The sequence below is a fragment of the Blastomyces dermatitidis genome (genome assembly GCF_000003525.1).
Source record: "Blastomyces dermatitidis ER-3 genomic scaffold supercont1.11, whole genome shotgun sequence".
Classification (NCBI taxonomy): Eukaryota; Fungi; Ascomycota; class Eurotiomycetes; order Onygenales; family Ajellomycetaceae; genus Blastomyces; species Blastomyces dermatitidis.
Window position 1 is genome coordinate 176,990 of NW_025544784.1, and position 14,894 is coordinate 191,883.

Here is a 14,894-nt window from a genome sequence, read left to right on the forward strand (position 1 = left end):
TTATTTCTTCTTATAATTGTCTTCAGCAATAGTAATAAATATTTCAACTTGAGTTAAACTTTTACTTCATTCTCATCTCTGTTAATGAAATTGTCAGAATATCATGCATCATCAGTGTAACAGTTGAATATATACTCTTAACAATTTTTCATAACTCTAGAATTGATTTGATGTGTAAATTCATCAGATTATCTTGAAGATAGCAGTTAAATTCAGTTTTATAAGTATATAGTTTTATCTGATTTTCAGTTACAAACAATATATGTAAGTTCTGTTTCAAAGTTAGTATTATAGTTCTATGAGATATGAAGTATTATTCAAGATCATTACTTACTAGAGAATTATATTTCACTGTCTTCATATCTTAAACATCTACTTATTCAAATCTCTGATAGTTAGTATTATAGTAGTCTCAGACTAATTTAATATATGAGTCTCATTTCTTCTCTGTTCAATCTTGAGAAGTGTAGATATTAACTTAACAGAAGAGATCTAATAGAGCTGCTATAGTATAGTACTCTGTAAAAGATTGTTCAGTTTTACTGTAGTAATATACTAGTTTATTTCTTACAGTAATAATATTCTGTACTATAGTATTATCTCAGACTGAATTTCTTTTTAAGTGATTTAACTGCTTCTCAAGATAAGTAAATAAACTGTTATACACTCACAAGACTGACTGTAGCATTGATATATAAGTGATTAAGACTGTCTTTATTATCTTATAAAACTGAAACAGTAAATTAATCACATATTTCAACTGAGTTTACTTTATATCAGAAAGTTTCAATATCTGAATCTTTTTCTGATCAGAGTATTATACTCAAGAATTAATTATCTGATATAATTGAAGAGTCTGAACAGTTATCTTATATATTGAACTTTATCATATTCTAACATTCTGTATCATATTCAGTGATGTGACTGATTTGTTTATTTATTAAATATCATGAAATTATTATTGTTATTTAGAGAAGATACAAATTACATTAGTAATATTTCAAATCTGTTATATTTAAATTATTAGTCAATCTATTCAAAATTAACAGTAGCATTATTAAAAAGTATTATTAAAAAACAATATTAAAAAGTGTTATTAAAAAATATTATCTTTTACAAAGTGAATATAAAAGTTACTTAAGTAATCACTTTTATCTCATTCTCATTTCAAGAATCAGTTATCTTATTATTCTTCATCTTAATGTTAAGATTCTTTATCAGTGTTTGTATCATAAGTTGAATTATATAAGTAATACAGAGAATATGATCTTGTTTATTATTTCAGAAATGCAAAGTCAATTTTTACTTCAAGCTCTTCATCATAGTATAGTTATTCACAGCATTATCAGTTATAATTGTAAGAAGACTGAGACTAATATCTCAATAGTTATTTTTAATCACAGTTATTAATATCTCTGCTATATAATTCTTAGTATGATTACTGATTAATGATTCAAATTTAATTAATATCTCTTAATAAGTTCAGTTCTCATCAATGTAATAATATATAACTCTTATAAATGTAAGATTGTTTATACTAGTTCATGCATTTACTGTGAGAGACACTCTTCAATGATTCTTCAACTCTGATTCTAGATATTATATATTGACTTTATAGTGTGTCTCAAGGTTGAACTGAAGACAGAATCAATATGAAATATGAAGATTTGAATTAAGTACTTAAAGAAGTGTTTAGAATTCTGGATTTTTAATTGATCAAAGAGAAAGATTCAGAGATATATATATATAAAGTAATTATTCACAGAAGTTATCAGATGAGAGTTGTGAAATTAGAGTACTGATATATGATTATTTTCACATGATTTTCTTCAAATTAAAAAGTTAGTAGTATTAAAAATCATTATCTGATAGAGTAACTTACCAGCTTAGTAGTAATTTTCTGATTATTTTTCTTTTATTATCTGCATTCTGATGACTTCAGATGTCAGAAAATTTCTTCAGAGTCATGATCAGTTCATGATGAATGTTTCTGAATAAAGTTATAGTAATTGTAGTAGAGAGATGACTCTTCAGTAATCTACAATGTAATCTGTTGATAATTATTTCATAGTTCATCTCAATGTTTATGTTGAGTTTTTCATAAATTTTATGACCTGAAATCAGATGTGAAGAATGAAGTAATTATTTATTATAATTGAAAGAGAGTATTCTATGTTGAATTGTAAACAATATAGACTTTGTGATTCACAGTGATTTCTTAAAGAGTTTGTGAATCTTCTATAGAAGTAAAAGAAGTGAAAGAAGTAGATTCAGAAGACATGATAATAATTTAAGAAAGATAATAATTTATTTTCAATAACTGATCACTGATGTGTGTAAGAAGAATTAATATATGAGAAAATAATCTTGTTTCTTAGCTTAGTTATAATTTTAGTACTAACTCAGATTGAATATCATTAATGTATAAAAGTAAATAAATAATCTTGATTAATCTCTGTCATATTTCTTGAAATATATTAATATTGTGAAAGAGAGTGTTATCAAATTATATTATCACATAATATCATTAAAAATATATTAATATTGTGAATATCAATGTTGAAAAAATGTTGATACTTATACATTATAGTGATTTGTGAATCATGATAGTTATATATATATATATATATATATCATTTCTGACTTGATTACAACTTGTACAATAATTTTAAAAAACTTAAAATCAATTTTAATTATTAATAATTAAAAACTTAAACTTACAACTAACTAATATAAAAAGAAAAAAATCTACTTCTTCTCTTTCTCATTCTTCTTCTTATTCTTTATAATTCACTTCTTATTCTTCTTCTTCTTCTTCTTCTTCTCATCTGAGATGATAATCATCTTAAAATCTCTCTTCACTGTCTTCTCAGAGAAGAGTTTCTGCTGCTTTCTCTCAGTCAGATCAACCTGCATCTTAAAATCCTGCATTTTATGATCTGCTGTCTCGGGTTTCACTTCAATGATAAGCAGATTGACATGCTCAGAGAGTAGAACTATCTTCTCAATATTCTGAATTATGAAGTGCATTTGAGACCTGAATAAGATCTCAATTCCCTTCTTCTCTATCAGCTCCTGCTAATCAATTAGAGAACAGAAGTATTATTAAAAATCATTGTCTCTTAATAAATAAAAAACTTATCAGTTTTAACTTCTTTATCTTCTACTTCAATACTCTCTCAATCTTCTTCTGCTGCTGCTTATTTGCAGTAACACTCTTCTTCTCTCTCTCTCTCTCTCTCTTTATCTTGAACTCAAATCATTCTCAGAACTTCCTCTGATCTTATCACTACTGTATAAGACTCTTCACTGTCTTCTTCTTCAATCTCTCACAGGCAGTGTTATTCACATTATTTCTATACTTAGTTCAGTTTAAATCTATCAGAAGTATTACTTAAAATCATTATCATTCTACTCTCTTACAGAGTCTCTTTAAGACATTATAACATGTCTTACAATCTGTCTCTTCTCACTTAAACATCTTCTTCTTCTCTCTCTTCAATCTGTGATAGTACTCACGCGCCTTGATGATCTGCAGAACTGTAGAATATTTAAAGAAAGATAATATAATTAATTTCAGTGAGTGTTGAACATAAGTGAAGATAGAAGAGATGATCAGAAATAATATAATAATAATAATAATAATAATAATGATAATAATGATAATAATAATGATAATAGTAATGATGTTAATAATGATGATGATAATAATAATAATAATAATAGTAATAATAATGATGATGATAATAATAAAAGAGAGAGTACATTGAAATATATTACTAACTTATCAAATATAAAGAGACAAAGAAAATATTAACAGCTTTCAGAGATATATGAAAACAGCTACAGTATTGTATAGCAATATCATCTTCATTCAACACATGCAGTGTTGATATTCTTTGTATACAGTTATTATATAATCTATATCAGAGATACATGCAGAAAACAGATCTTTGTTACTAGAAAGAATAATTGCAGCAATTCTCTATTTTTATATTATAAAGATAAGTTATTCTCATTTCTTTCTTCTCTCTTTTCTCTTCTTCTTCAACTCATTACTAAGTTCAAGCTGATATGAAAACTATTAAAACACTCTTAGAAACTCTCAAATTAAAGAGTATAGACTAATCAAATTTTAAATACAGAAGAATTAAATTATATTCAATATTACTAATTATTCATTCTCTCTCAATAAAATCACAGTTGTGTCTTCTTTCTCTTCTCTCTCAAATGAAACATGATCTGTGAAAAGTGAGTATCATACTAGATTATAATAATCAATACAGCTTCAGCATGCAGAGCTGTATACATGAAGCACATACTGAACTGAGAGACTGTGTGAATTGCAAATCAGTGCCAGCATCTCAGAGAGAGTCATGCAGTGTGAGAAAGTCACAACTCTTAGTTACATATGCAGAGAGTGAATTGTTGCAGTAAGTGTATATACATTGCATGAAAGTAACACTTTTTAATAACACTCAGTCTCTGATATTATGAAAATAGAGTCTCTTTATAAGATCTATTTTTATCAGAAGTCAGAGAATATTATATTTCTCAAACTCATCTTTATCTGTCTTATCTGTGAAATGAATGAGAGAAATTATTGATTTCAGCATTCTGTTCTTAATGTCATTCAAGTGACAGCAGAGTTCACTCTGATCACACTTTTTAACTGTATATTTTCTAAATATTCACATTTATACAGATATATACAGATTATTTATTAGATAATATTAAGATAATAACTCATCACAGCTGTGTTACTCTCACTGTGAGAAATACACAGTTGATAATAAACATTATAAAGACTCTGAGAAGTAAGTATTTTAAAGATACTACAGCTCTGCAATCTTGATTTTTTTTATTTTTATTTTTTATTTTTTTATTTTTCTTTTATTTTATTTTTCTTTCTCTTTTTTTTTTTTATTCATTCTGATTTTTTCTTGTTTTTGTTTGATTTTTTATTTTTTATTTTTTTTTTATATTTTATATTTTTTTCATAATTAGAATTATATGAATTATAATCTGTGTTCAGAAAAGTAATAATATTTAATAATACTCTTTATTGAATTTTCAATAAATGAGCGCTATATTATAATATTATGTAAGTAAGAAGTGATTTTATAATCTCATTTAATACTATTCTCAATAATGAGATCAGAATGAAAATATGACTAAGAATTCAAACATATTCTTTATTCAGAACTAGATTTTTATTTGAAAAGTGAATCTGAGATCTTTAATATTTGAAATAATGTGATTTGAGATCAATGTAATGAATACAAACCATGATCAGAAGTAATACTTTTAGATAATATGATAACTGTAAAGTTTGATTCTGATCTCAGACACAGTCACACAGTCAGTCTAATTCTTCTTACACATATCAGTGATCAGTTATTGAAAACAAATTATTATCTTTTTTAAATTATTATTATATCTTCTGAATTCATTTCTTTCACTTCTTTTACTTCTATTGAAGATTTATAAACTCTTTAAGAAATCACTGTGAATTACAAAGTCTATGTTATTTACAATTCAACACAGAATGCTTTCTTTCAATTATAATAGATAATTACTTCATTCTTCACATCTGATTTCAGATTATGAAATTTATAAAAAACTCAACATAAACACTGAGATGAACTATAAAATAATTATTAACAGATTGTATTACAGATTACTGAAGAGTTATCTCTCTGCTACAATTACTACAACTTTATTCAGAAACATTCATTATTAACTGATTATAACTCTGAAGAAATTTTCTAATATCTGAAGTAATCAGAATACAGATAATAAAAGAAAAATAATCAGAAAATTACTACTGAGCTGATAAGTTACTCTATCAGATAATGATTTTTGATAATACTAACTTTCTAATTTGAAGAAAATTATATAAAAACAATCATGTATCAGTACTCTGATTCTATAACTCTCATCTGATAACTGCTGTGAATAATTACTTCACATGTGTATATCTCTGAATCTTTCTCTTTAATTAATTGAAATCTCTGAATTCTGAACACTTCTTCAAATACTTAATTTAAATCTTCATATTCTATATCAATTCTGTCTTCAGTTCAATCTCGGGACATACTACAAAGTCAATATACATCATCTAGAATCAGAGTTGAAGAATCATTGAAGAGTGTCTCTCACAGTGAATGCATGAACTAGTATAAATAATCTTGCATTTATGAGAGTTATATGTTATTACATTGATGAGAACTAAACTTATTAAGAGACATTAATTGAATCTGAATCATTGATCAGTAGTTATACTGAGAATTATATAGCAGAGATATTAATAACTGTGATTAAAAATGACTATTGAGATATTAGTCTCAGTCTTCTTTCAATTACAACTGACAATGACTTATACTTAAGATAGTATTAATTTTATCTCAGATTTCTGAAGTCTAGGCTGTGAATCTGAAGTCTTTGATGCTGAACTATTTGCAACAGTGAAAGCTTTGAAACTTATTAAAACAAAATCTTATAAAAGAGAAAATAGTTTGAAAGAGATATGAATATTCTCTGATAGTCAAGCTGCTTTAAAAAGACTTAGAAATGATCAGCTTTATAATGATCAAATGAATCTTGAACTGATTTTAAACTCTGTTTTAAAAATTCAAAAGAGAAGAACATCAAAGCTGATAATTCATCTACACTAAGTTCCTGCTCATATGAATATTCATGGCAATGAATTGGCTGATTCAGCTGTAAAAAAAGGTCCAGAACTAAGCAGATCTATTCAAAAATTATGTCCTGATCTTTTATAAAGAGAAAAATAAAAGAATCTTGTTTAGACAAGTGAAATGAAAGCTGGCAGAAACAAAAGAATAGTATACATTATTCAAGATTTGAAACAAAACCCAAGTGGAAATCTTGTTCAATTAAATGTAAAAAGAAAATATTCTCATCTATAACACAGCTAAAACTAGAACATGGCTATTTCAAATCTTATATGCAAAGATGTGATGATAGATTTGATTCAATGGAATGCTCATTCTGCAATGCAAATGAGAATCCTGAGAATATTGTAATGCACTGTGCATTATACAATAGTCTCAGAGTCAGATTGAAAGAGAAGTATGATCTAAATCAATTAAATATGAGATTCTTATTCTCAACTGAGACAGGAATTAAATACTTAATAGACTTTGAATCAGAAATTCAAGCAGCTATAAGAAAATGACTGAATTCAGAAATATCTGAATATGAAGAGAAGGAAATGAATCAGATATAGTCTGTTAAAACAGCTATATACTATCTTTTGAGAATTTGTTTCAATACAGTCTCTCTTTATTTTACTTTATTTTTTCCTTTCTATTTTTTTCTATCTATCTATTTAATGTCTGTATCTTTAAGACTGTGTTCTCTTTTCTTTTGTCATGATATTGTCAAATGGTTTCAAAGTATCAGAAGGTGTTAAAAGACTGCAATTTGTAAACAGTTTTTATGTTCTGAGCTGAAATTTTCTGATTTTGCATATCTGAAATTAATGAATGTATGATAGTTATCTTTATAGATATAGGAAAAACTCTGAGAACTTTTAATTCTTAGGTAGATGTCATAGTCTCTGACTGCATACATCTATAATTGAAGAATAATAATAATAATAATAACAACTGACAATGCCGCAAATAACTACACTATGATAAAGAGCTTGAAGCAAAAATTGACTTTGTATTTCTGAAATAGTAAACAAGGTCATATTCTCTGCATTGCTCATGTGATTTAACTTGTGATATAAATACTGATAAAGAATCTTAATATCAAGACAAAGAATAATGAGATAACTGATTCTTGAGATGAGAATGAGATGAAAGTAATTACTCAAGTAACTTTTGCATTCACTTTGCAAAAGATAATATTTTTTGATAACACTTTTTAATATTGCTTTTTAATAATACTTTTTGATAACACTACTGTTAATTTTGAATAGATTGACTAATAATTTAAATATCACAGATTTAAAACATTGTTAATGCAATTTATATATTCTCTAAACAATAACAATGATTTCATAATATTCAATAAATAAATAAATCAGTCATATCACTGAATATAATACAGAATGTTAGAATATAATGAAGTTCAATATATAAGATAACTGTTCAGACTCTTGAATTATGTCAGACAATTGATTATTGAGTGCAACACTCTGATTGAAAAAAGATTCAGATATTAAAACTTTCTGATATAAAGTGAACTCAGTTGAAATATGTGATTGATTTACTGTTGCAGTTTTATAAGATAATAAAGACAGTTTCAATCACTTGTACATCAATACTGCAGTCAGTCTGATATAGACTGACCGTATGACCGTGTCTGAGACCAGGATCAGATTTTTTGATAGTCTGATTATCAATTCAACTGATTTCATTACACGGTTTTAACATTAGATAGTAGTTTCATACTGTCTCAGTGAGACTTACTGTCTACTCTTATCACATTTTTCAAATGAGAACATGATTTTCACTTCTCAATTTAAATTATTTTTATTGCTTTAAATGACTTTAAATCTTATTTGAGCGTTACCAAAAAGTGTTACTTTTTAAAAAATCAAAAATAGTCTAAAAAAAACCTTAAAATGTCTAAAAATAGTAACTTTATGTCAAGAATGAGACTAAATAAGATTAAATGAGATCACTTTCTCATTTTTTTCAAGTCATGGTTTCATTTTAAGATCTGATATATAGTCACTTTACATGTTTTTTTAATAGTCAGTACCAGTGGGATTCACGCCAAGAAATGTATGAGATCAGATCAAATGAGACTAAATGTGAAATTCATGATCCCGGCGGCCAGTCTAGTCTGATGAGTGTATAACAGTTTATTTACTCATCTTAAGAAGTAGTTGAATCACTCAAAAAGAAATTCAGTCTGAGATAATGCTATAGTGCAGACTATTATTGCTGTAAGAAATAAACTAGTATATTACTACAGCAAAACTGAACAATCTTTTGCAGAGTACTATACTGTAGCAGCTCTACTAGATTTCTTCTGTCAAGTTAATATCTACACTTCTCAAGATTGAATAGAGAAGAAATAAGACTTATATGTCAAATTAGTCTGAGACTACTACAATATCAACTATCAGAGATTTGAATGAGTAGATGTTCAAGATATGAAGACAGTGAAATACAATTCTCTAGTAAGTAACAATCTTTGATAATACTTCATATCACATAGAACTATAATACTAACTTTGAAACAGAATATATATACATTAATTATAATCAAAAATCAGATAAAACTACAGGCTTGTAAAACTGAATTTAACTGCTATTATCAAGATAATCTGATGAATTTATGCATCAAATTAATTCTAGAGTTATGAAAAATTGTTGAGAGTACATATTCAACTATTGCACTGATGATATATAATATTGTGACAATTTCATTGACAGAGATGAGAATGAAGTGAAAGTTCAACTCAAGTTGAGATATTTATCACTATTATCAGAGACAATTACAAGGAGAACTAATCATAAAACTCATGATTATAAAACATAGAATTATCAGACAGTTTAATACATCTGATCACAGTATATTAGAGAAGTGTAGTTTTCATAAAAAAGTAAAGAATAAACTTATACAAGAATGTATTTAGATGTTTCATAAGTATTATCAATAATTATTATCAAATTCTGATTATATAAGTAATCACTGAATGAACTGAATGAGACTGATTTTGATCTTCAGTCTCAGTCTCATTCTGATTTTGAAAGAATGATTATCTTTCACAGTTTATTCTGAGAAATTACTCTCATTTCACTGTTCTTGAATTAAATCTGATCATTTTTCACATCATTTCTCTCAGAAATGATCCATTTTCAGATTTTTTTGAGCCTTGATCCTGGTGAGACTCACGCCAAGAAATGTATGAGATCAGATCAAATGAGATTAAATGTGAAATTTATGATCTCAGCAGTCAGTTTAATTATGAGTATATATACTCTGACAAATTTCTTTGAAATAATATATTTATATCAGTCTATTCTCTGATATCTGTCATTCAACTTTATAATACAGATAAAAGATATCTGTGTTTTCAGAAACAGAAATATGAATATTGTACTCTTTTACACTCACAGATATGAAGCTTATACATCTTATCTAAAATATTGTTATAAGAATGAGCTGTTTACATACTGTATTCTGCTTTCTATATTCTCTTATATCTCTCTCTCTCTTTCTGAGAAGTCTCATGCATGTTGTAATTATATGTACAACTCTAAGATCAGTAAGTGTTCATTTAATAACTATTCTCATCTCTGATTTTATAATTTTTATACACTAATAATAATTCTTGATTACTCTGATATCAGAGATCATTCTAATCAAAGATAATTATACTGCTGAGACTACTTCATTCTGCTCTCAAGCTTCTGCTATCACTTTCTCTTTCTTCTCTGCAGAGAAGGTTGTATGTATACTGAGTTATAAGTATTCAACTCTGAGTGACTCTCACTGTTATTTATTCAGTTCTATGTCTTCTTCTTCTTCTGTTTCTTCTGTCTTTATTTCTTCTATCTTGACTTCTAATTCTGCAGGTTTTGTGCTTAGACTGGCCGGCGGGACCATGAATTTCACATTTGATCTCATTTAGTCTGGTCTCATACATTTCTTGACGTGAGTCATATTATTATTATTATTATTATTATTCTTCAATTATAGATGTATGCAGTCAGAGACTATGACATCTACCTGAGAACCTTTAGATCTCAGGGTTTTTCCTATATCTATAGAGTCAACTATGATACACTTATCAATTTCAGATATGCAAAATCAGAAAATTCCAGCTCAGAATACAAAAACTGTTTACAAATTACAGTATTTTAACACCTTCTGATACTTTGAAACAATTTGAAAATATTATGACAAAGAAAAAGAGAACATAGTCTTAACGATGAACACATTAAATAGATAGATAGAAAAGAACAGAAAGAAACAAGTACAGTAAAGAGAGACTATAACAAAATAAAATTATTAAAAGATAGTGTATAGCTGTTTTAACAGACTATATCTAATCAATTTCCATCTCTTTATATTCAGATACTTCTGAATTCAGTCATTTTCTTGTAGCTGCTTGAGTTTCTGATAGAAAGTCTATTAAGTATTTAATCTCTGTCTCAGTTGAGAATAAGAACCTCATATTTAATTAATTTGAATTATACTTCTTCTTTAATCTGACTCTGAGACTATTGTATAATGTACAATACATTACAATATGCTCAGAATTTTCATTCACATTGTAGAATAAGCACTCTGGTGAATCAAATCTATCATCAAATCTTTGTATATAGAATTTGAAATAATCATGTTCTAGTTTGAGCTGAATTATAGATGAGAATATTTTCTTTTTACATTTAATTGAACAAAATTTCCACTTTGATTTTGTCTCAAATCTTGAATAATGTATGCTCTTCTTTTGTTTCTGCCAGCTTTCATTTCACTTATTTAAACAAGATTCTTTTATCTTTCTCTTTATGAAAGGTCAGAACGCTGTTTTTTAAATAAATCTACTTAATTCTGAACTCTTTTTTGCAGCTGAATCAGCTAATTCATTGTCATGAATATTCATATGAGCAGGAACTCAATGCAGATGAATTATCAGTTTTGATATTCTTCTCTTTTGAATTTTCAAAACAGAGTTTAAAATCAGTTCAAGATTCATTTGATCATTATAAATCTGATTATTTGTAAGTCTTTTTAAAGCAGCTTGACTATCAGAGAATATTCATGCCTCTTTCAAACTATTTCCTCTTTTATAAGATTTTATTTCAATGAATTTAAAAGCTTTCACTATTATAAATAGTTCAGCATCAAAGACTTCAGATTCACAGTCTCAATTTCAGAAATCTGAGATAAAATTGATATTATCTTCAGTATAAGCAATGCCTGTGTCTAATCTATTCATATTCTCATTTTTTGAGCCATCTGAGTAAATCAGAATAGAGTCTTTTATATTAATTGTAGAGATCTTCTTCAAATGCTGTTCATATTCTCTCTCTTTAGATAGTTTACTTATTTATAAGTCTATGAGAGATTCCAGCTTTTCTCTTCAGAGAGATATCTTCTCATTATCAATTTTCTCAACATTTAATGAAGAAAATTGATTCTTAATAAGTGAACATAGTCTATACAGTTGAGACGGCATTTTCTTTAAAGCTCTTAACATGAGTCTCATCAGAACCAAGCATTAAAAAAATCTGAAAATGAATCATTTCTGAGAGAAATGATGTGAAAAATGATCAGATTTAATGCAAGAACAGTGAAATAAGAGTAATTTCTCAGAATAGACTGTGAAAGATGATTATTCTTTCAAAATCAGAATATGACTAAGACTGAAGATCAAATTCAGTCTCATTCAGTTCATTCAGTGATTACTTATATAATTATAATTTGATAACAATTATTGATAACACTCATGAAATAACTAAATACATTCTTATACAAGTTTATTCTTCACTTTCTCATAAAAACTACACTTCTCTGATATACTGTGATCAGAGGTATTAAACTGTCTAATAATTTCATGTTTTATAATTATGAGTTTCTTGATTGTTTCTTCTTGTAATTGTCTCTGATGATAGTGATAAATATCTCAGTTTGAGTTGAACTTTCACTTCATTTTCATCCCTGTCAATGAAATTATTAAAATATCATATATCATCAGTGCAACAGTTAAATATATACTCTCAACAATTTTTTATAACTCTAGAATTGATTTAATGTGTAAATTTATCAGATTATCTTGAAGATAGCAGTCAAATTCAGGGTTATAAGTATATAGTTTTGTCTGATTTTCAGTTGTAATCAATATATACAAGTTCTGTTTCAAAGTTAGTATTATAGTTCTATATGATATAAAGTATTACTAAAGATTATTACTTACTAGTGAATTGTATTTCACTGTCTTCACATCTCTAATATCTACTCATTCAAATTTCTGATAGTTGATATTGTAGTAGTCTCAGACTAATTTAATATACAAGTCTCATTTCTTCTCTATTCAATCTTGAGAAGTGTAGATATTAACTTAATAGAAGACATCTAGTAGAGCTGCTACAGTATAGTACTCTGTAAAAGATTGTTCAGTTTACTGTAATAATATACTAGTTTATCTCTTACAGTAATAATAGTCTGTGCTATAGCATTTATCTCAGACTGAATTTCTTTTTAAGTGATTCAACTACTTCTCAAGATAAGTAAATAAACTGTTATACACTCATCAGACTGACTGCAGTATTAATGTATAAGTGATTGAGACTATCTTCATTATCTTATAAAACTGAATCAGTAAATCAATCACATATTTCAACTGAGTTTACTTTATATTATAAAGTTTCAATGTCTGAATCTTTTCTCAATCAGAGTGTTACACTCAATGATCAATTATCTGATACAATTGAAGAGCTTAAATAGTCATCTTATATATTGAACTTCACTATGTTCTAGTATTCTGTATCATATTTAGTAATATAACTCATTTATTTGTTTATTAAATATCATGAAATTATTATTATTGTTTAGAGAAGATACAAATTACATTAACAATGTTTTGAATCTGTGATATTTAAATTATTCATCAATTTATTCAAAATTAATAGTAGTATTATCAAAAAGCATTATTAAAAAACAATATTAAAAAGTGTTATAAAAAAACATTATCTTTTATAAAGTGAATGTAAAAGTTACTTGAGTAGATACTTTTATCTCATTCTCATCTCAAGAATCAGTCATCTCATTATTTATTATCTCAATCTTAAGATTCTTTATCAGTATTTATATCACAAGTTAAATCATATAAGTAATACAGAGAATATAATCTTATTTATCATTTCAGAAATACAAAGCTAATTTTTAGTTCAAGCTCTTTATTATAGTGTAGTTATTCACAGTATTATCAGTTATAATTATAAGAAGACTAAAACTAATATCTTAATAGTTATTTTTAATCACTGTTATTAATATCTCTGTTATATAATTCTCAGTATGATTACTGATTAATAATTCAAATTCAATTAATATCTCTTGATAAGTTCAGTTCTTATTAATATAATAACATATAACTCTTATAAATGTAAGATTGTTTATACTAGTCTATATATTTACTGTAAGAGATACTCTTTGATGATTCTTCAACTCTGATTCTAAATGTTGTATATTAACTTTATAGTATCTTTTAAGATTGAACTGAAGACATGATTGATGTAGAATATGAAGATTTGAATTAAGTATTTAAAGAAGTGTTCAGAATTCAGAGTTTTTAATTAATTAAAGAGAAAGATACAGAGATATACATATATAAAGTAATTATTCACAGAAGTTATTAGATGAGAGTTATGAAATCAGAGTACTGATATATAATTATTTTCATATGATTTTCTTTAAATTAGAAAGTTAGTATTATTAAAAATCATTATCTGATAGAGTAACTTATCAGCTCAGTAGTAATTTTCTGATTATTTTTCTTTTATTATCTGCATTCTGATGACTTCAGATGTTAGAAAATTTCTTCAGAGTTATAATCAGTTTATAATAAATGTTTCTGAATGAAGTTGCAGTGATTATAGCAGAGAGATGACTCTTCAGTAATCTGCAATACAATCTGTTAATAATTATTTCATAGTTCATTTCAGTGTTTGTGTTCAGTTTTTCATAAATTTTATGACCTGAAATCAGATGTGAAGAATGAAGTGATTATTTATTATAATTGAAAGAGATTATTCTGTGTTGAATTATAAATAATATAGACTTTATAATTCACAGTGATTTTCTTGAAGAGTTCATAAATCTTCAATAGAAGTTAAAGAAGTGAAAGAAGTGAATTTAGAAGATATAATAAGATTTAAGAAAGGATAATAATTTATTTTCAA

General features: G+C 26.2%; 1 protein-coding gene across 1 annotated transcript; it reads right to left on the reverse strand.

Annotated features, from left to right (window-relative positions):
* Window positions 1-2,790: 2,790 nt before the first annotated feature.
* On the reverse strand, window positions 2,791-3,030 carry BDCG_08333 (uncharacterized protein; the record flags this gene model as incomplete). Its single annotated transcript, XM_045424114.1, has 1 exon — window positions 2,791-3,030. One exon carries the CDS (start codon window positions 3,028-3,030, stop codon window positions 2,791-2,793), a length of 240 nt encoding a protein of 79 aa, XP_045272898.1.
* Window positions 3,031-14,894: the final 11,864 nt, after the last annotated feature.